The sequence below is a fragment of the Dermatophagoides pteronyssinus genome, unplaced genomic scaffold, assembly GCF_027571235.1.
Source record: "Dermatophagoides pteronyssinus isolate colony J.1.1.1.1 unplaced genomic scaffold, Derpt_VIB-CSIC_2022.12 sq0013, whole genome shotgun sequence".
NCBI classification, from domain to species: Eukaryota; Metazoa; Arthropoda; class Arachnida; order Sarcoptiformes; family Pyroglyphidae; genus Dermatophagoides; species Dermatophagoides pteronyssinus.
Window position 1 is genome coordinate 860,617 of NW_027461537.1, and position 22,491 is coordinate 883,107.

Below are 22,491 nucleotides of genomic sequence, written 5' to 3' on the forward strand. Positions count from 1 at the left end.
TTGATCTCATATCAGTGTAGAAAAAGTATTTATTTTCTTTAAAATTTGACCTACGCATTTCAAAAAAACAAAAATTGATATGAAATGATATTGATTTTCAGGTCATCCATTAACATTTAACATTTTTTTTTGTTTTGATAATCTAGTTTTGATTTCCAGCGGTTTGCCCGCCATGTATGGGAAACAAATACCATAAACATTGACAAATGGCCATCAGGTTGACCACTAATCAATCGATATTTTGAAACAAACATTTTTCCAAATTGTTATTGTTTCGAATCAAGAAAAAAACAAACAGATCTGAAAAAAATGAAACAAATTTCATTTTGTCATTCTAATTTTTTTCCCAAAGTTATTTTTATCCAAAATATAAAAAAACAAATTTGAATTTAAATTAGAATATTTAAAGTTTTTTCAAGATCATAAAAATCTTCGGATTCATCGTTTTATCCTTGAATTAATTGTGATAAAATAATGTTGAAATACCACGCGATCAAAACATTTTTTTTCTGGATTTCTTTTCTTGGTTATGAAGATCAAGATTACCATAACGAATATTATGATGATGTGTGAGATCCTTTTTTTTGGTTTGTTTGTGTATGTAAGAGATTGTCCAGAAAAAAATCACCATTTTATCATCATCATCATTTGACATTCATCATCGATTTGTTTGTTACTAAATTTAGAAAGAAAAAAAATTTCACATTTTCCTTTTCCATCAAATATCAACAGGTGAAATGTAGTAAAGGTTTCCGTGCTTATTGTTAATTGTGAATTGCAATGATTTTTTTTTCATCTTGGTGCAACCACACACACAGTTCAACAGTTTGAACTGAATAATTTTTCGATGACAAATCAAAATGGAAAAAGAAAAAGAAAAAAAATTCAAAATTAGAAGTAAGGAAAAACGGTAAACACTATTTATACACAAAATGGTAAAAATATTACATCATCAAACAAAATCGAATCAATATATGAATTTCACATCAATATAATGAACAAAATGAACATGGTGAATGAGAAAAAAAATAAAAATAAAAATAAAATGATTTCACCATAAACATTATCATTGTTGTTCAATATTCACAATCACCAGTTTGCTGTTCTAGTTTGTTTTTTTTCATTTGTTGCCATTATCTGTTGTGTATTGGCCTGAAAATTATCATTATAAAAATAAAATTCATAATCATTTACAATCATAAATGAAATCAAATGAAATGAATGATCAATATAAATGTTGATGTTGAACAAAAAACAAAAAAATATCAACAAATATTTACCATTTGGGTAAAACTATATTGAAGAAGGTTAATTTGTTTCGATAAATCGATTTGTTGCTGTACAAAAAACAGAAAACAAAAACAAGGAATACATCCGAGTGTCAAAGAGCAAAGTTATTTTGTTTTGATGATGTTTAAATGTGGAAATTGTTGTTGTTGAATTTCCATTTTCATTCGGGTTTGTTTGTTTATTTTGTATACCATTTCCTTTTCATTTATCTTTGAAATGAATCTTTTTTTTTGTTTTGTTTTGTTTGCCGAAATGAATATAAATTTTTTTGTTTTCGTTATTATTATCGTGTTTGGGTGGTTAATGTAATTACAGAATTGTAAAGAACAAGAAGGACAAAATGTAATCTACAATGTTATTGTTTGTTTGTTTTATTCTGTATTTTTTCCCAACATTGTATAAATAGTTGATTCACTTTGTCTGGATAGTTGTTTGTTTATTTTCTTGTTTTTTGTTTTTGTTTTCTGTATCCTCATCCAAACTCTATATGATTGTTCAACAACAACAACATTCAACGTGATTCTATTCCGTTCAAGATAAAATAAATAAAAAGTTATTGCTCGAATAATTCGGTTCTGTTTATTTAATAGTTTTACCGTTTAGACAAAATAAACAACGGTAGCTATGACTACAATTCATATTATCAATCATGAAATTGAAAATAGCCATTTTTTTCCTATTTCTTTTGGATATTTTGTTTTGTTCTATTCATTTGATTTTATGTTTGTTATTCCCGGTAAACGATGATGATAATGAGAATTCAAATCGAATGGACAATCCCATCGTGAATACAAAGCAAAACAAAAATCTTTTATTTAGTCACGCAAATTGATCTTTTCAACGAATTCGAATTCTTCAACTATATCTTTTGGCATCGCCATCTTTTGGCGATTTTCGATAACTGATATCGACAATTCTCAATAATAGATGTCGCTATTTAAAAAGTTAATTTAAAATTCTTTATTTTACAACAAAAACAAAAAAAGAGTGAACATAATTATATAATAATGATAATGAATAACAATATCATGAATTAAATTAATAATAATAATGAACAAGATAATTTGATAAATTCTTTAAATCACAAGGTTAATGTATGTGGTTCATTTTTCATTCTATTTTTGAAGGATTCGTCAATTCTGATGGAATATTTATCGATGAATCTTGTTGAGTTAATGTAGGTTGTTTTGATTGTTGAAGCTCATAATGTGAACCTGATTGTGAATTTTGTGATCGTATTTCGGAATATGATGATATATCACCAGTATCCAGTACACGTATACAATCCAATTCGGAACATGTTTCGACATCTGAAGTCGATTCATTTAGATGATTATTTTTTTTCATACCCTGTAACCAATAGGTAGTCATTTTACCCTTTCCTTTAACATCGATTTCACCACGAAGAACAAGATCAAATTCAACAAATTTATCCAACAAGGCTTTTGTATTTGAACTGACATGTATCTTGAGAGCTAGAAAAAAATAGAAATTAACGAATCAATATGTTTCATTGACAAAAAAAAATACAATAAATAATACCTTGTCCGGTCGATTCCATTCGTGATGCTGTATTGACAGTATCACCAAATAAACAATATCTAGGCATTTTTAAACCGACAACACCTGCGGCACAAGATCCGGTATGTATACCGATTCTTAACATTAATTGTTCACCGGGACGATGTCGAATTTTAAATGATCGTACAGCATGTAATAATGCTAATGACATTCGTGCAATTTCACGTCCATGACGTTCACCATTTCGTACTGGAACACCTGATACAACCATATAAGCATCACCAATTGTTTCCACTTTATATACATCAAAATTTTCCAAAATCGAATCAAAACATGTATAAAGATCATTAAGAAGATTAACAACTTGCATTGGTGTACTTTGTGCCGATATATTAGTAAAACCGACAATATCAGAAAAATAAATTGTTACTGAATCATATGCTTCAGCACGAACTGATTCACCACTAATCAATTGACTGGCTACCGATCTATGAAAGCACAAAAAAAAGAATCAATGATTTAATTGAATTCTTTATTTTTAAAACTTACTTTGGTAATAATTGATAAAGTAAATCTTCAGCTTTACGTTTTTCTTCAAGATAATCGGCTGTACGTTCTTGTACTAATGATTCTAAATTAGTAGCATATTGTTCCATACGTTTAAGTAGATTGTCCAATATGTTTGAACTTTCATTTTCTCTGTTGTAAACAAATGAAAATATAAAATAACGTTAAAATTACAGAATCTTCTAGTACAAATTAAATGAAATCATATATAATTTATTTTCTTTTAAATTATTCCTTCAAAATCATAAACAATTAATATCAGATGAAAATTTGTGTATCAATTTTCATTCTGCTTTTTCTTTGATTATTGAAAACACGAATCCTTTGAATCAGTTCAATTTGAATCACAAATTTAATGAAAATCGATCAATCATTCTCAATGTTCCCATTCGATACAGATTTTGCATTATTAGAAAAGACATTTAAATAGACATTTTTATTTCGAATGTTTTGAGGCTATCAAAGATTCTTGATTCTATTTAGCCGAATTTGTTAGGATTCTTTTTCTTATTTGTTTGTTGGAATTTGTCGTGATTGCATCTAATTAAGTATGGTAGATATTTATCCGAAATACTCAAGAGTCCTTATTTCATTCATCACCATTATCACTCTTTTACGTCAAAGAAAAGCAGAAAAACATTATCATTCAATCCTTTTTTCAACTATTTTCCATATGTAAACAAATCAGTTTTGAATTATTTTCAAGGAAGAATTAGAAAAAAAACGAATTAAAATTCCAGGGAAAAGAATGAAAATGAGAATTTTTTTTTCAGTGAAAGTTTTCTCTTCTCAACATTAAAATTGATCGGTTTTTTTCAATTGGAAAATTACAGCTAAATTATTCGATAAAAATACAGTAAACGATAATAATTTTTTTCTTCTTCAACTAAATAAACAATAACCGGATCAATCGAGAAAAAAATCGATTTTCAATATGATCAATATAATTTCGATCGATTATTTAGGTGTTTGTTTTAATTTATGAAAATCAAAACAAATAAATGTAAAAAGAAAATTTTTTCCTAACCAAATTTCATTCGGAAATCACGCTAGAATTGAAGATTTAATCCGGGTTGTAACCAAATTTTTTTTTCAACGAAAAATTTTGATTTTGCTTTGGTTACACCCGAAAATAAGCAAATATTCGTGATCACAATTTATTGGTTCATTATATGATATGTCATTAATGTTTCTAGTTAAAATCAAATCAAATTATTATCATAAATCTAAACAACAAATGATTATCTTGTTATGAATAAAATGAATTTCTGTTAATAATGAAAGATTAAAAAACGAAAACAAAATATGTATTTAAATATATACTTATTAATACGTCGAATGATTGATTGTAATGTGACAAAATCTGGCCGTTCATTTGGATCTTCATGCCAACATCGTCGTACCATTTGTAATACTGCTTCATCGGCCATATGTTCTTCCAATAATGGTCGTAAATGTTCACCATTATTATTATTATTATTATTATTATTTTCATCATCATAATTGGCAAGTTGATAGATAATATCTGTGTTGAAACAAAAAACAAATGAAAAAAAAACATTAAATATCATTTTGAAATCGTTTATAATATTTTTTCAAAAGAATTTTCTTACCTCTTGGACTTTTTTTATCATCTTCACCCAAATAGAATACACCTTGTCGAAGAATAATTTCATGTAAAATGATTGCAAAACTATAAACATCGCCTGAAGATCAAGAATTGGAATTTGATGAGAGAAAAGAAAAATCGATTCACAATCGCAATCATTCGAAAAAAACAAAAAACAAATGAACCATAAAACCAAAATCAATCAATCAGAACGCCAAAAAAAAAATAAAATAAAGAAACGAAAATGAAAATCGAATGAATGAATGAATAATTTATTGGTCATACCTTTTTGTGTACCATGAATAAATTGTGAATGAAGTTGTTGTATTTGTTTGTTACCATTACATTCGGATGATTTTAGCCACAATCGTAATAGTTCAGGTGCTGTCCATAATTTTTCTATTTACAATTTCAAATAATAATAACAACAACAGCAACATTAAAAACATTATTATTATTCTGATAGAATTGAATGATAAACAACGGTAAAATGGAAAACAAAAACAAATTATTATTATAATGATGATGATCATTCATTCAAAATCATTGAATAAATGAATGAATGAATGAATAAAATCAGAAAATAAAAAAATTTACATAATAAAAGTTTTTTTTTTCGATTTCAAAAGACATTATCATCATCATCATCCAAAATAATTATAGTTTTTTTCTTATACTTTTTTTTACATTCAAAATAAGATATTCATTGCATTCCATCTTTTCAAAAATGATTGAATTTTTTGCATTTTTTTAAAAAGGAATTTTCATTTTCTTCGTTGCATATTTTTTTTTGTTCTCCACGTTTATTGAATACGTTTGGGATAATTCTTGGGAACAAAAAATAAACTTTTCGTAAAGATAATGATCCGTAAAATAGATTTGTGAAAAACATTGACAGTAACAACAAATATTATTATGGTCATCAAGTTTTGAAAAGACATTTCGTTGAAGATTGTTTTTTTTCTGGATAATGTTACTGGATTCTCTAGTTTCTTTTCATATCAAAGATGCCAAAATATAAGTATTTTGAATAAATGAGACGATGAAGAATCAATCGAATCATCATATATCGATCAATATTGAGAATGGGAAAAAAATACCCTGATAAGCATAATAAAAAGGAGTGAGATAAAGGAAAAAAAACTTTCTTTTTTTTTTTGTTGCACAAATCAAAACAAATGTTTGAAAATATAACAACAGAATGTGTATTGTAAATATTCATAGACAGATCAACAACAAAAACCAAACAATAACGAAAGATTTGGCGAATTCTTTCAATAAATACAAGTTTCGATTGAAAAAAAAACAAGAAATGATCGATTATTTTTGATATAAACATGTGATCCAGAATAGGATATTGATACGGAAAAACAACAACAACAAAAAAAGTTTTATCCCGAATTGTATAATGCATTGATTTTGTTTGCTAAAATGATAATGAAATACAATTCGATTCCTTGTTTATATATGAAGATAACACACCTTGTCAACGTATATATGGAAATATACATTGTCAGAAATAATTGACAAAAGAAATAATATGTTTATATATTCCTTGATCTTATTTGCCGCTTTTAGATGAAATGAATATAATCTAATAATAATAATAATATAAACGAGAAAAGTAAACAAAAGTGAATAACTTACTTCTCCAATATGCATAATGTGTATCGTCAACATTATGAGGTAACATTGGTGATCGATTGGTTGGTGTATAATCTTGTTGTCGTAATGAATGTAGACCAAAATCGGTTATTTTCAATACAAAACGACTATCAACAACACAATTTGTTGATTTAAGATTACCATGTACGTGCATTTCACTGGAATGTAGATATGCCATACCTTTTATAATATCATGCATCAATGAATAACGAAACATCCAATCTAATTTTATTTCATCATTTTCAAGTATATCTTGTAACGATCCTTTAGGACAATATTCAGTTACAAGAAATGTTGCATGTGGTTGATCTATACAAGCTCCAATAAATGTTACTAAATGATTATGTTGCAAATTTTTCATCTAAAATCAAAATGAAAAAATGATAAAAGCAATAAAAGGATAGAGAAGAATGAAAAATCTAATTGAAATTCATTCAGGCAAAACAACAATAAGGAATTCTTTCAAGTTTTTGTTTTTTGTTTTTCATGTCATATGTTTGTTGTCTTTTTTTTATTATATTTCTTGTCATATCATCTTACATTTTTTAATTCAATCAATAATGATCGTGTTAGTTCAATTCGTTGTTTTTCTATGGGTTTTAATGCAACCAAAACACCACGATAAATTCCATTCCTTGGAAATGAATTTTGACCACAGATAGTTTTTGTTCCATTCATCAATGGCATTGTATCGGATGATAATGAGGTCTGAAAAAGATTGCAATTTATTGATTTTATAAAGAATTTTTTTTGCAAGAAAAAAAACAAAATATCCAATACGAACCCTAGCTAGACTCATACGTGAACCAATTTTAGCCATGTACATCATATCTGAACTTGGCATAACAATATCATCGCAACGAATTTTCCATGTCATCGATGCAAGTTCGGCTTCCAATCGATAATGTCGATAAACAAGAATGAATACAACGAATAAAAACAATAATAAAAATGATAAAACAATGGCAGTGATAATCAATACTAATTGTGATCGTAATTCAGCTTCAGCTAGACAAAGTTCGCCTTCAAATCCACATGGTGGTGTATCTGGTGGTGGACCTTCACGATTATTTGGCCAATGAATTTTTTTTCCTTCAACTTCAAAAAATTGTTGTGCCAATGAATCGAAAATCATTACAGCTTCAAAATCACCCGTTATTGGATTCATATCAAACAATGTATAATCAACTAATCGATCACCATTCGAATCAATTGTTACATTGCCAGCAATTCCGGTGAATGTTCGATTCCAGATTTTTCTTGTTATCATTGTACCATTAATAACATGATGACCTTCGGATAGTGTATCATTTAATCCAAGTGCATAAACATGAACAGCTTCATGAAATGCTGTAACATAAGTGCTGACCTTTAGCGATTTGAAAATGAAAAAAATTATCATTATTTTGATTTTGATGGCAAAAGATGAAAATGAAAAAAAACTAACCTCTTCACGGCCATAATTTATATTGAATTCATCGCGAGCAATTTTCTGTACAGATTCTAAAAATGAATTAATTGTCGATGTTTGAGGCATTTTTGGTGTTACACGTATCAATGCTGTATAAGCTTCTTTTGCAATTGAATTATTTTCTGGTGTATCATCTTCACGTTCCCAAGGACGTTGTGCAGCATCCAAACTATAAAAATGGTCAAATTATTTGTTTTTTTTAAAAAAATGATGAAAAACATTAAATTTTTGTGGTTAGAAATAGTGTTTTCAACATTATTTTCATCTTCTACATTGCTATCATTAATGGGAAGAAAAAAAAATTCCATTTTAGTTCATGTTTAAAACATGAATTCCATCATCATCATCATCAACGAATAGAAAAAGTTTTTTGCTAATCGTTTTTGTATGAGTTTATCGGAAGTTGATGATTGTTTTTTTTTGTTGAAGAAAATGGACAAGAACCAGAAAAAAAAGGGAAAAATATTATTACTTACCCTGTAGTCAATTCAACATTGATGAATACATATTCACCAGTTTGAATCATTTGTAGTCGATAGGCAGCAATCATTATTTTTCGGACGGTCTCTTTTTTGGCACACATTATGATTACTGGTAATTGTTTTTTTTTCATTTGTTTATCAAGAAAAACAATTTTTCAAGTTTTTTTTGCAGAAAAAAGTGATGAAGATTGAAGGGGAAAAAAGAACCAAAAAAAAAAAGAGTAATTAGAATCGAAAATATACGGCAATATTCGTTCGTAAAAGCACATGCGTAATTTGCTTTTGGTGAAATTTTTTGAATATGAGAAAAAACAAGAAGAAGAATCTTAAGTGATTCAAGTTTTGGATGTTCAATAATAATTGAATGAACAAAAAAAACTGTATAAAACTGAATTTCATTTGAAATTTATCTTTATTTGTTCGTACAAATATAGATAAATAATTGTTATTGAAAAAAAAGTAATTTTCACTTTCTATATTTGTTTGCGAACCGAATTTTTCATAGAGTTTATTATTCTGAATTGACAAGAAAAAAAAAGAAAAATTCTAGGAAATTTGAGCTGAAATAGTTTTTTTTGTTCTTTTGTTCTCGGATAGAGCCAAGAAAAATTTTGTGCCAATCAAAAAAAAAAGGTTGCGTAAAGTAAAGAATTATTAATTTCTGTCCAACACGAAACAAAACAGAGAAAAAAGGTTAAGTATTTTTGCCAGGTGCGTGTGCTTTTATTAATTTGGTGCCTTCTTTTTTTTGTATGTTAATTGTATCATGTTTCATAAAGAATTTTAGACAAAAGTGAAAGAAAAATGAGTTTTTTATTCCAAAAAAGCAAAAAAAAAATCTATTTATTTATTTAGTTATCATTTTTGGTGTACACTTACTTCGTGATTTCATTGATGCATCCTGTAAATAATCTTCATAGGCGTATTCTTGTTCTTCATCAAAACTACGTTTTAATTCTACAGCTTTTGGTCCCATTGACATGAAAACTGATGCTAATGAAAAATAACAAAGTGAATGACCTTTTGAACGATCATTATGATCTGTATAAAGAAAAAATACTGTTTTCCAATTGAAACGTTGTAGAATCTAATGAAAACAAACAAAAAATTAGATAATAAAGAAAAGAAATTGGTTAAAGTAAAATAAAATAAAATTGCCAGTAGAAAAAAAGTAAAGAAAATCAAAACAATTATCGTAAAGAATTTTTCTTTATTTTTTGTTTTCTCGAAATTCTCTCAACAAAATTGTTTTTGGATCAATATTTCAGAATCAAAACGGAAAAAAAATTCGTGAATGTGGGTCTGATTGAAATCAATTTTGGTGATAAAAAGTAATTAAATTTTTTACTTCAATGAACTTTCGATACGCGAAACAAAACCAAAAAAGAAAAAAAAAACGAAAAGATCCGTTTAATTATTGATTATCAGCAACAATTTCGGTTTTTTTTCTCATTTCATTTTCTATCGAAAAAAAAGATAATAATAATATTGAAAACAAAAGAGCTTTCTTTTGTTTGGTTTGTTTCAACTTACAGGAAAAAGTTAATGAAATTTATCACCAATCGAGTAAAAAATAAATATGAGATAATGCAAACACACACACACACACACACCTACCTACCTACACATCAAATGTACTGAGTTAATAATAATAATAATAATGTATCACATTATTAAATACTGTTAATTTTTTTTCGATACTATAGATTCCGACAATGATTCGGAAGTGAGTTTTTTTTTGTTTTACATTGTGAATGCCTGGAAAAAAAAGAATAAAACATCTAATCTATTTCATTTGGATACTGTCATTAAAATCAAAGTGAATTTAACGAAGAAAATTTAATGGAAATATTTTCCAATTAAAAAGAATAGAAATTCTATTCATTTTCAAGTATCCGATTCGTTGCATTTCATTTAAAATTATTATAAATTTAGAAAATAATTTGACCGAAATGAATTTTTTGTTTTGCAAAATATAATTCATAGGATTCATAGGATTTATTATTGATGCTAATTTTTGTTTTTTTTTGAAAAAAATTTCGCTTAGCAACTTTAATTAGTTATAGTTTAGTTATTCCTGTTTTTTTTACCCGTTGATGAATATACAATGAAGAATTTTTCAATATGCATGAATGAATGAATGAATGGTTATACTGTTTTTTTCCATTGTATTTTATCAGATTAATTCCTAAACATTCTGTAGGTGCGTGATACAGTGAAGGATTCAAATTCTAGTTTATATAAAATCTAATTACTATTATATAATTTAATTTTTTATTCTGTATATCAATATTGTTGTTGTTTTTTTTGTTTTTTTTGTTATTCGTTGCCCACAACATATTTTATTTGAAATTTTTCATTATTCTGTTTTGTGATTATTATCATTATTTTTTTCGATTTTAAACATTGTTATTTGGGTTGTGTAAATTCTATTTATAATTAATTTTCCCATTCAGTTTCTTTGTATTGAAATTAAAAATCATTGATGTGTATTGATGGGAAATTTGATTGAGTTAATTCTCTCAAAATAATAAAAAAATAATTGGAAAAATTTATCAAACAAACCAAACCAAACAAACAAACCTGATTGAAAAATTGTCCCATACGTGAAAATGAACCATTCATACGTGTTAATATACGAAATGTACTATTTTTATCATCAAACATTGATACTTGTCCGGATGATGTTAAATGTGGTATATCCCAATAGCTTGTATAACGGGCAACCGGTGCTAATACATATGGACAAACTGGACCAAGGAAGACATCAACTTTACTACGTATATAATAATAAAAAGCAGCCAATGGACCAATAGCTGATGAACATTGTGTATCAACAAAATATATTTCTGCACCATGTTCCCAGCCAAGATATTTATATTTATTTATTTTAGTTTCATCTTCAATCGATTTTACTGCTGCTATAATTGCCGGCATAATTTTATCCAATGAATATTGTTCATCACTACCGTATGGTGCTAAAACAACAAATCTTATTGGACGTGAATTTTTCGTACCTAATAAATCTTGATTATTATTATTATTATTATCATTCGTAATGGTTGTTTTTGTTGTTGTTAATGATGGAACAAACGGAAATGTATCATTTAAATGTGGATGTGGATGTCGGCCAGGATGCCAACGCATTAAATAGCTTGTATCAAGAAAATCAACATCTTTTACTAAGGTCCATTTAAAGGCATCAACAATACCGGTTTCAAATAAATTCGTTAGAATAATAAAAAATAGAAAAAAAGAATTTGTTCGGGTGGAAAACGATTGAATCGATGAAGATGATAATGATAATGATAATAATAATAACAATAAAAATGATGATGATGATGATGATGATATTGATGTTGATAATAATAATGATTCAGATGATGATGATGATAATATCAATAATAATGATGATATTAATAGAAATATTAAGCTTATACGATGAAAATAATGTTTAGAAATTGGCAAGATTATCACTGATTTTATAGATGATAATAATGATGATGATGATGATGAAGTTTTGGACTTGATTTTTTGATTTGAAATATTATCGATTCTATGATCATAATGATGATATTGATGAGGGTTGAAAAAATGATTGTTATTATTTTTATGATGATGATTATGGTTATAGTAAGGCTTCGATAATAACGTTGATGATGATCGATTACTATGAATGATATATGACAGTTCAATTTGATTATTATTTTTTTGCCAAATAATTTTGGAACATGATTCTGATTCATTCATTGTTGATGGCCATTTTATTTCAACTATTTCTTCTTTTTGAATATTTTCATCATCTTCTTCTTCGTCATCTTCATCATCATCATCGTTGGTTAAATTCTTAAGAAATCTATATTCGAATTGATGTTTCAATTTCATTGTAAGTTCCTTTATTGTTATTTTTATTATTAATATATTAATAATATTGTTTAGCTTGTGATTGTTGTTGTTGTTGTGAAACTTTGTTCTTTATACACTTTTCAGTGTGTTTTAGAATTTTATGTAATTTTTCTTTTTCGTCGTGATAGAATGGTGATAAGAATAAAGTTTTTCGTTTTTCTATTATTATCACTTTAGAATTTTAAATTGTTGAAAATTTTGTTGTTCATCGTGGCCATTATCATTGGTTCATTCGGATACAAAAAGCATATTCAGGAAATCTGTCAAACAATAAAGAATAGAAAAAAAAGAATTTTTTTAAAAAAATGATTTTCAATCTAAATACAAGCGTAAAAAAATGTTAAAAGAAAATTAATTTGCAATAAAAACCTAATTCTGTGAAAGAAGAACAAAAAAAAAAATAAATCTTATCAGAAAATTAGTCACCATCCATCAATCAATCTAAATGATAATATTTTGGTATTGCCAACGACAAAATAATCAACATCATCAAATCAAGATAATTTGGATATTTGATTCTTTTGCCGAAAGAAAACGGAAAAAAAACGAAAACAAAATATGAATTGCGAAAAAATAATAACTTTTTTTTTGTTTGTTTGTTCGTCACAATAATGAACGAACGATGCATTAAGAAGTGAATTAATTTTAATAATAATAATATTGAAATTCAATTACACTTTCTTCCCTTACCCATACAAATGAAAATTTGTATTTGAATTTGAAACAATAACCAAAAATAGATTCTAGTTTGTATTTTTGTGGTCGGAAATTCAATTTATGACGAAGAATACCGAATGAATTAAAACTTGGCAATCTGTAATCATCATCATGACAGAAAGTTTATCACGAATAACCAAACTACCGGAACTTGATCGGAATGATAAAACAAAACAAAAAATGAAAATTCTGACGTTTTTCAAATATATGCAGCATAATGAAAGAAATGTTAATACTTTGTTGTTCTTTTTTTTTGAAAAAAAAACAGAATATTATCATCAGGTAATTATCATTTGATATAATTATTCGGGGTAAAAAATGAATAATTAACAAAACATTGAAATTTTTTTTGAACTACTAGATATTTTTATTCTATCTTCTTCTTTTTTTTGTGGCTAAAAATAAAAATCATTGAAAATGAGCGGAACTTTCATCGATTCTTGCATAGGTCACGATTTGTTTCTGCTTTTTTCAAAAAATGGCTATCGTAAAAATGTATAAAGAATCGGTGAAAATAATTATACCGAAGAAAAAAAATAAATGGCACCTTTGTGTCAAAAATGAATATTTTAAAAAATGAAGGAAACAAGAATGAATTACCGTTGACTGCCAGAAAAAAAAACAAAGCTAAATAATGATGAACGGTAATGATTCATATGTCCGACATATATGATGATGATGATCATAAAGTCGATTAATTATCATTGTGGTCATTAAAAAAAATGAAAAATTTTCAATAACAACAAAGCCCAAATACCGAAATGTTTGTTCAACTTTTCCATTCTGTTTTGATTTATTAAAATTTCAACGAAAAAAAATGATTTTAATGAATAAAAAAGAAAACGATTAATTTTTGGCTGAAATTCTCGACCAGACAAAACAAAACAAAAAAATCCATTTTTCTTTCCAAAAAATCACATAGATGATGTATGTGTGAATGATTGATGAATGTTGGTTAGAGAACCGAAAACAAATGACAAATGCAATTGTATCAAAACAAAAATGATATCATTTTTTTTGGGTATCTTGATTTGAGACCAATCATTATTTGTACAATGAGAACAACAACAAAAAATTTACAGCAAAAGAATTCGTTTGAATAAATGAATAAATATGAAGATAAATTATCATGATTATCACCTTTGACGACCGAACGATTTTGTAGCATTCAAAATAACTAAAATAATCATTATCACTATCATCATTATCATCATCTACAAGGCATCATGTTTATTACTATGAATTTTCCTTTCTTTTTGTTTGTGAATAGAATGAATCCAAGTTATCGAATAACAATTTTTTGTTTTCTTGCTAATGGAATTTGTAATTTTTTTCTATTTAATGTGAAACTTTTATGTTATTTACATTCTGCGTTTGGATTCTAGTTTTTATTTTTTTCATTAGTTCCGGATTTACAAATGAGAAATGGGTAACCGAAAAAAAAGTCAAAATCATTGTATTTTTATGCAAAGAAAATAATTATGTTTTTGGGTAAATAGTTTTTTTTCTATTTCAAAACATAAAATAACAACAAACTTTTCTGTTTTTTTTGTTTTGTTTGTTGTTTTACATTCAGAATATTTCTAATGATAAATTAATGACCAGAATTGGCAAAATGATAAAGATACAGAAAAAAATAATAACAGAAACAAGTGACAAACAAATTTCCCTGATAAAATAGATAACTATTCGGTGATTCTTTTGTTCATGTAACCAGATTCTAAGATACGTAAATCTTGTTTCCTCTATATTCAAGTGTGTGTGTAGAATATGTACATTTCCTTTGCCGTTTTATGAAATGAATAATTTCTGTTTTATTCGCGGTCGATCGATTATTGAACAATCTTTTTGTTGTTGTTGTTGTTGTCGTTGTTCATTCATTTCGATAAATATTATCAATATGTTGGTGTTGTTTGTCCTGGGAAGTATGATATTACATAATAAATATAAAGTGAGAGAGAGATAAGCAACATACAGATATTCTTTCTGTTTTTTTTGGTTACAATTTTTATTCCAAACATATATCATTTTCGATCGAAAAAAATCGAAATTCAAACAATAACAACAACATAGATGAAGAAACCGAAACAAATTCTATCTTCGGGGGAAAAAACATATATTTATCAACACAGGAAATTAATTCTCTCTCGTTTCGAAATTATTATTTTGAACGGGATATGAAATGTATTTTTCAACGGTATTTTATCAATATTATTTTTTTCACTGATGATGTTAAATAACAATAGATTCTGTCATGTTTCTCAGCAACAACAAAATTATTTCCTATTATCCGATTCAGTTTAATTCTTTTATTTTCATTGATCATCATAATGGTCATCGCTTTTGTGGAGATTCTTTCAAAATAAAAATTTTCAAGTCATTCATCATCATCGTCATAATTGTTGTACAATGAAAATCATAAGGAATTCTATATTTGTCAAATGGAAAATAAAATTTCTAAAGAAAAATAGAAAATACTTTGTTCATTCATTGGAAAAAAAATATTATAAAAGATGTTTGACAATTGATCAGGAAAGAATAGTTAGTTGATTGAGTTTTGTCATTTCAGATCGGTGTAGTTGTGTTTTATTTTCATTTTTTTTGCTAATTGTTTCATTGAATACAAATGAAGAATTACTTGAACAGAAAAGAAAAAACACAATTCAAGAAAATGATGTAATCTGATAAACTAAATATAAATCAAGTAGAAAGAGTGAGAGAGAAATGTTATCTATGCATAATGAATATGCTAAATCATATTTACCGTATCACTGATGTGAATACTAATCAAGATAATTTTTTTTTTGCTTGCTGCGGCTATAGCTTTGAAAAATGGAAAAGGATTTTTTTTAGCATTCCGAAACAAATCTATCGTAATTGAAAATAATCCAAAGTCATTTTGATTTGAAAAAATTTAGAAATTTTCAATTTATTTCTTTCGAGATTTTTATTTCTGTGAACAAATTCCAACAAAATGATAAAGATTGATTAAGAGTAATGAAAAATATATTGTTTCATCATTTGATAATAACTATATACACCATTTTATAGATAGTTACAATTCTGGAAATGATTTGATACATTTTTTTTTGTCTGGCTTTTGTTTTTCTATTCACGTTAAATAGCCTGAAACAATAATAATGGTTAGTGTGAAAAAAAAATTTGAAACAAATCAAAAAAAAAAAAAAAAAAGATAGAGAGAAACAAAGAGAAAACAATTCGTTTCGATATCGATGAACAAATATATCGATTATATCGATTTGTTGTCATTATCTGAAACGACATTTACACATCCTATATATTATTATTATTCTGTTTTGTTCAAGTATCTCATTTTACATCCTAACTCATCGTTTCATCTTTCTCTCTTTGGTCTCCCTTTGGCGGTTTTTTCCTTTATAGTTATTTCCTTCAATTGTCAAGTGTTTACATGTGTGTGTGTGTTCCAATAAATGTAAGTTTTGAAATACGTTTATCACTTCTTACGTGAATAGAAATGATTTTCTATGAAACCAATATTCTCATCATCATCAATGTCATTCAATGAAAGAAAAAAATATAAGAAAGATGAAACGATCAAAATAAAAGGTTATTATTGTTTCGATGAAAAGAAATGAAAATCCAAAAATTCAATATATTTTTTTCTGCTATAAAAACTTTATTGAAAAAAACGAAACAAAATGAATCAATTTGATCGGTAACCAAATGAAAAAATTTGAGCCCTTTTATCACAATATAAAGTTGTTTTTTTAAACCACCGCCAATCCAAAAATATATTGTTTTTTTTTTCGTTGATATTCACGAAAAACAAAACATTCTGAAACATTAATCAAACATTAATCTATTTTCGAATAGCTTCAATATTCAATGTTTGGTTTTTGTTTTTTTTTGTTCCAATATTCTCAATCGGTAGTGTTATGCCCAAAAATAATGATGATGAAAAAAAAATGAATATCAGGAAACAGAAAGAGAAAATCCAATTTACCAATCCAATACAATATCAAATCATTGGTTACTATATGCACTTTTTTTGCACTTATTCATTGTTCTGATTATTATATGAATGAAATGATCATAAATGTGGTTGTTTGATCTATCCATATTTTTTTTATCAACATCATTATTCAAGTTCATGATATTTTTTTTGCCTCTAGAAATTAATTCCATAGCGAAATGAGTTCAAACAGAATTTTTTTCACTTCATTTATTCATTCATTCACATTATCATAATCATCAATAACAATAACATTCCTATATTTTCATTATCATTTTCCAAATCGTGTCTCTCCAAATCATCAAATAATTGAGAGAAAAAAAAATTTTATTTCCAGAATCGAAATTTCTTGATTCAAATCAAATGAAATAAGAACTGAAATCATTATTAATACTTATTTCTTTCATCATCTTCTTTTGATGATAATAAATCACGTTTTTTTCATGAAAAAAAGACGCATTCATAATTTAGAAATAAGAATTATAAAATTCATTCAATTCATTTGTGAAAGTTTCAAATAAATTATCTGAATTCTGAATTTACTTTTTTTATTTTTAAAAAATAATGATCATCACCTCGTTAAACACCTGTCTGTAAAAATGTATTAAAAGTGAATTTGTTTAAAGAGAATCACACACAAAAAAAAAGCCAAATAAGAAGTTAATAAATACTATTATAAGAATGAGTCCTTTTCTTTTTTCGTGCATACATGAGCATTTATTTTCATATTTTGGATCGAGTAAAAACAAAATCATAATGCAAAATGTTGACATATCATTTTTCATTATTTATTTTGTACATTAATTCATCATCATTTCTGTTTTTTTTCTCTGTTATCATCAATTGTTTTCTCGGGATGTTTCTTTTTCTCATTCCTTCCTTTTTTTAGTCACTGAACACAAACATGAATTGAATTGAATTGAATGAATTGCCGAAAAAACAAAATTGCAAACATTGCAATTCAAATAAAATTATTTGTTTTTTCGAAATTGATGATCGAAGCTAGTGTTGGGGATGAGAAAGAATCGCTTGTTTTTTCGAATAATGATGGTGTTTTCACACAAAACAATAACAACAACAAAAATGTAAACAAAAAATGCATGTTTCAAATGAAATAATAATAATAATTTTATCGAATTACTAAATGAATTTTACCAGCAACAACAACAATCAATTATAAACATTATTTTTATTATTAATCATCAACATTGGATTGTTTTATTTGCCAATTACCAAATATTAGCAAATAAATTATCATCATTATCGAAAAAAAAACAGAAAGTTATTACTGCTTATCTTCACAGGTTTCTGAATCCGTGAAAAAATCGATTAACGATGCAATGATTTGTATTGATAGATTGAAAAGAAATGATGTTTCAACCTAAAAAATATGGTGAAATCAATATCGCCGATTCTTTGCAAAATACTGGTGGTGGTGAGGTCATTCAGCATTTCAATCTTCTTGATAAATTCTATTTCATAATAAAAATCTATAGAGTTGCAGCCAAAATAAAACTAATCAAAATCATTTCGATTATATGATTATAAAATTATAATCATTAGAATCCAAGTCATTTTGATACTAAAAAAAAAGAATACTAGAATTATAACCAATCATACTGGAGTGAATGAACATGTTTTCAATGAAACTGAAAAAAAATTCATTGCCTTAAGTGTATGTTGTTTGATCCATAGTATTTGGTTCATTTTACATTCATTCGAGTTACAAATTATCAATCAAGTAAATTTATTATTTGGATCCAGAAATAGTAATCATCATTATCTCTATCTCTTTCTCAAGCTTTTCCTCTAAAATTTCAAATAGCAATGATTAAATCGATTGAATTAGATCCGAAAAAAGAATTGCAAATTGAAAGTCAATTTTTTTTATTTGGTCCACTTATTGGAAAGTTTATGACATTTACTAACAAAACAACAACAATAACAATTTTGGCTATCAAATCAAATTAAATTAAATTTTATTAACGTTTTCATTTTCGTTGGCTGGGGATGTTTAAAAAAAATCATGACCAAATAAAATTGAAACATAGTATACATACGGATTCTTGTTGTGATCGGATAAAACATGAAAAAAATCGTATCTAATTTACGACTAAAATGATAATAATAAAATGGATAGAAATTTCAAGCATGGAATAAATATTATCTTTACTAGAATCCATCTTCTTTATGATCACAGTTTGTGTTGTTATCAAACAAATCAAAAAATATTACGTAAATGTTGCCCGCAGATCAACAAATATATAATTATCATTATCATCATCATTGATGTAATTTCAATTTTCTTTCTATCTCTTCATTGAAGTATGTGGATACAAACACATATATTTTCGAATACAAATGTTTGTTCGTTTGTTTGTTTGTTTTTACTTGTCAACAATTCTTGATTGATAATCGAAAATTGAGAAATTCGTAAAATTAATGATTTTGTTTGATGATGATAACACACACACACACACACACACACACACATAATTGTGAATTCAAAATGGATTCTATGGAAATAACGATATTTACACATTGTATTCATTGTTTGACACTATTAATGTTAAAATAGAATCAAGAAAATTCTTAAGAATCATTTGTGCTAAGTTCATTAAGTGAAATGAATTTGAATTGATTCGCTTTTCTTTGCTTTTCTTTTCATTTCAATTTAATCTTATTTCTTTTTTTTCGAAAAAAATGACAAAACTTTAATTCTTGATTAATTTGTTGGATTTTTTTGCTTTGTTTTGTTTGATATTCATTCATTTTTGAATTAAAATTTCGTTAATGAAGTTAAAAAATTTTAATGATAATGAAATGAATTAGCAGAAAATAGAAAAATTCAATGGAATTTTCAATGGTTGCAAAACTAAACAATGAATAAAAAAAATAAAAATGAATTTATCATTCACCGGTATTTATTATTGTATCAAATATTGCGTAGGAGGAATTATTTTAACGAATTTTTTTTTATAAAATTCATTTCAAGATTCATCGGAAATCTTGTTAGCTAGAAATTCGTTGAAAAAGTTTGTTCTAAAAATCCAAAATTTGTTGTCTAAAATTGCAATAAATTTTTGAATCACTTAGTAGTTGAATTTTGAAAAAAATATCCATATTAACCTGTTCAAACTATAAAGGTTAAAACTGTAACATAACACTTTGAATTCAAAACTAACGAAGAGCTATTTATGAAATTTGGATGACATTATTGAATTTTTTTTCCGGAATGTCAATAAACAATTTTTTTTTGTTTTATTACTTTAGCAACATCAATAACGACCATTATTGAAATTAAATTTGAAAAAAAATTTGTTTGGTTATGGATAAAAACCATGTCAACTTTTCGAATGGAAAAACAAACAAACAAAAAAAGTAGAAAATAAATCTAAAAATTTCAAATTTATTCATTTTTTTTGAGTTGCCATTAAAATTATGGAGTTTTTTATCTCATAGAAACGAAAATTCCAAGTAAAATTCTATAATTCAATCGTATTGTTTTACGTTATTATTGATTGTATACAGGAAAGTTTTTTTTTGGAAAAATCGGGAAAAAATTAAATGTAATATGAAGGTTGAATTATGGTTTTCAATACTTTTAATGGTAATATCATTTTTGTTTCACCGACCTGTTTAATGGTGAAAAAATATTTTTCAAGTTTTTGATATTGAAAATCCCAAAATAGCTAAAATTGCATTTTGGAACATTAATATTCAAACAGTAACAAATGTTATGGAATGATGATTTGTAATTAGCTAAATAAGAATGATAACATTTTTTTCGCATTCACATTTGACAAATTCATTGGAAATTTGAAACGAGAAAAAAACAAATTTCATAGAAATTTGATTGTCTTACTGTTGTGTATCATGCCAATGAATGAATGTTGAATTCATACAAATTCTGTCAAACAATCATCGATTTTTTTTTCATTCGTCGAATTTGACCAATGTGAATTGACTTTTGGCTAGAAGCATTCTTTTTTTTTATACAAAAAAAAATGTCAAACATTCCTGGTTTATCAAAAAAACCTGATAGAAAAAATGTCAATTCCATTGAGATTTATGAAACTTTTTTTTCCACAACTCATTTTATTTTCATATTTTTTTTTATCAAGAAAAAACAAACACATGCATTTAATTTCGATAATAACAAGAAATTTATTTGCTGTTATCACAACATTTATTATCATTGCATCCAAACATTTCCAACAACTTCATTGCACAATAATGTGAAAGAAAAAAACATTCAATTAGTTTATCAATTCGAATGCATTTCTATTTTTGATCAAAAAATTCTTCAATACGACAATAAACAAAGCAAACAAATCAAAATGAATTTGAAAAGTTAACCTAAAAACAACCTATTGGTATTGATTTTAAAAAATTCTTTATTTCTTTTTTATTGTCATTATTCAAAATGACACGTACACTATATAAACATCGTCAAATTGTTTTTGCCATGCATACATTATGAATCAAAATGAAAATTTTTTACTTTCAACTTTTCAAGTGAACAGATGATAAATCGATTCTGATGATCTCTGGTTTTGATGTTCATAATTTTTTTCATTCTCTCCATCTTTCCTCATTAATAAAGATTCCATATTAAGGAAAAAAGAAAGAAAAAAAAATCATAACGCCTAACAAAATTTGACTTCAAACACCACACACAGAGATATTCAAAAGTTAGAAAGTTAATACAAGATGTTTAAAACAAAAATATTAAAAAAAATCAAGATGTGAATACGGAAAAAAAAGTTTTCGACATAGAATTCTTGGGTTAAAGTTTGCCGCCAATAATAACAAAAAAGTAGATCATAATATTCATCATTTATTAAAGTATGGGGAAATTTTTCATTCATCTAAATGATTCATGAAAAATATATTTTGAATAATTAGGGAAAAAATTAATTGAAAACAAAAGATTTTTTTTTGTTGAATCCATTAAGTATTGCCTGTTTTTGTCAATCTATGTTTTGTTTGAATATTGCCGATGATGAATAAATGTATCGTGATTAAGCTAACATCGATGATATATGTTAGTTTGTAGCCAAAGACAAATACGCATTACATCGATGATACTTATTATAACTATTAATAATCTTGTTATTTTGCTTTCTTGCTGAAAGAAAGAATTCTTTTTTCATTGCTCAAGATATGGGAAAAAAAATTATAAAAACTGATCAAAACGGTAAAAGATGCAAATAGACAACAACATTATTATGATTAATGAATCTAACAGAAAAAAATTTCAATATTT

General features: G+C 26.1%; 1 protein-coding gene across 1 annotated transcript in view; it reads right to left on the bottom strand.

Moving 5' to 3' along the window:
• Positions 1-2,226: 2,226 nt before the first annotated feature.
• Positions 2,227-22,491, bottom strand: part of LOC113790719 (atrial natriuretic peptide receptor 1-like) — a 30,235-nt gene continuing 9,970 nt past the window's right edge. The window contains exons 2-14 of the mRNA XM_075821795.1: positions 11,189-12,771; positions 9,485-9,692; positions 8,600-8,714; positions 8,100-8,292; positions 7,437-8,021; positions 7,193-7,360; positions 6,635-7,013; positions 5,273-5,386; positions 4,992-5,084; positions 4,702-4,903; positions 3,361-3,510; positions 2,833-3,299; positions 2,227-2,765 (exon numbers count right to left, since the gene is read on the bottom strand). Of these exons, the coding sequence (XP_075677910.1) occupies positions 2,401-2,765; positions 2,833-3,299; positions 3,361-3,510; positions 4,702-4,903; positions 4,992-5,084; positions 5,273-5,386; positions 6,635-7,013; positions 7,193-7,360; positions 7,437-8,021; positions 8,100-8,292; positions 8,600-8,714; positions 9,485-9,692; positions 11,189-12,490 (4,341 nt within the window). The 5' untranslated portion in view covers positions 12,491-12,771 and the 3' untranslated portion in view covers positions 2,227-2,400. The remainder of the gene's footprint in view (positions 2,766-2,832; positions 3,300-3,360; positions 3,511-4,701; positions 4,904-4,991; positions 5,085-5,272; positions 5,387-6,634; positions 7,014-7,192; positions 7,361-7,436; positions 8,022-8,099; positions 8,293-8,599; positions 8,715-9,484; positions 9,693-11,188; positions 12,772-22,491) is intronic.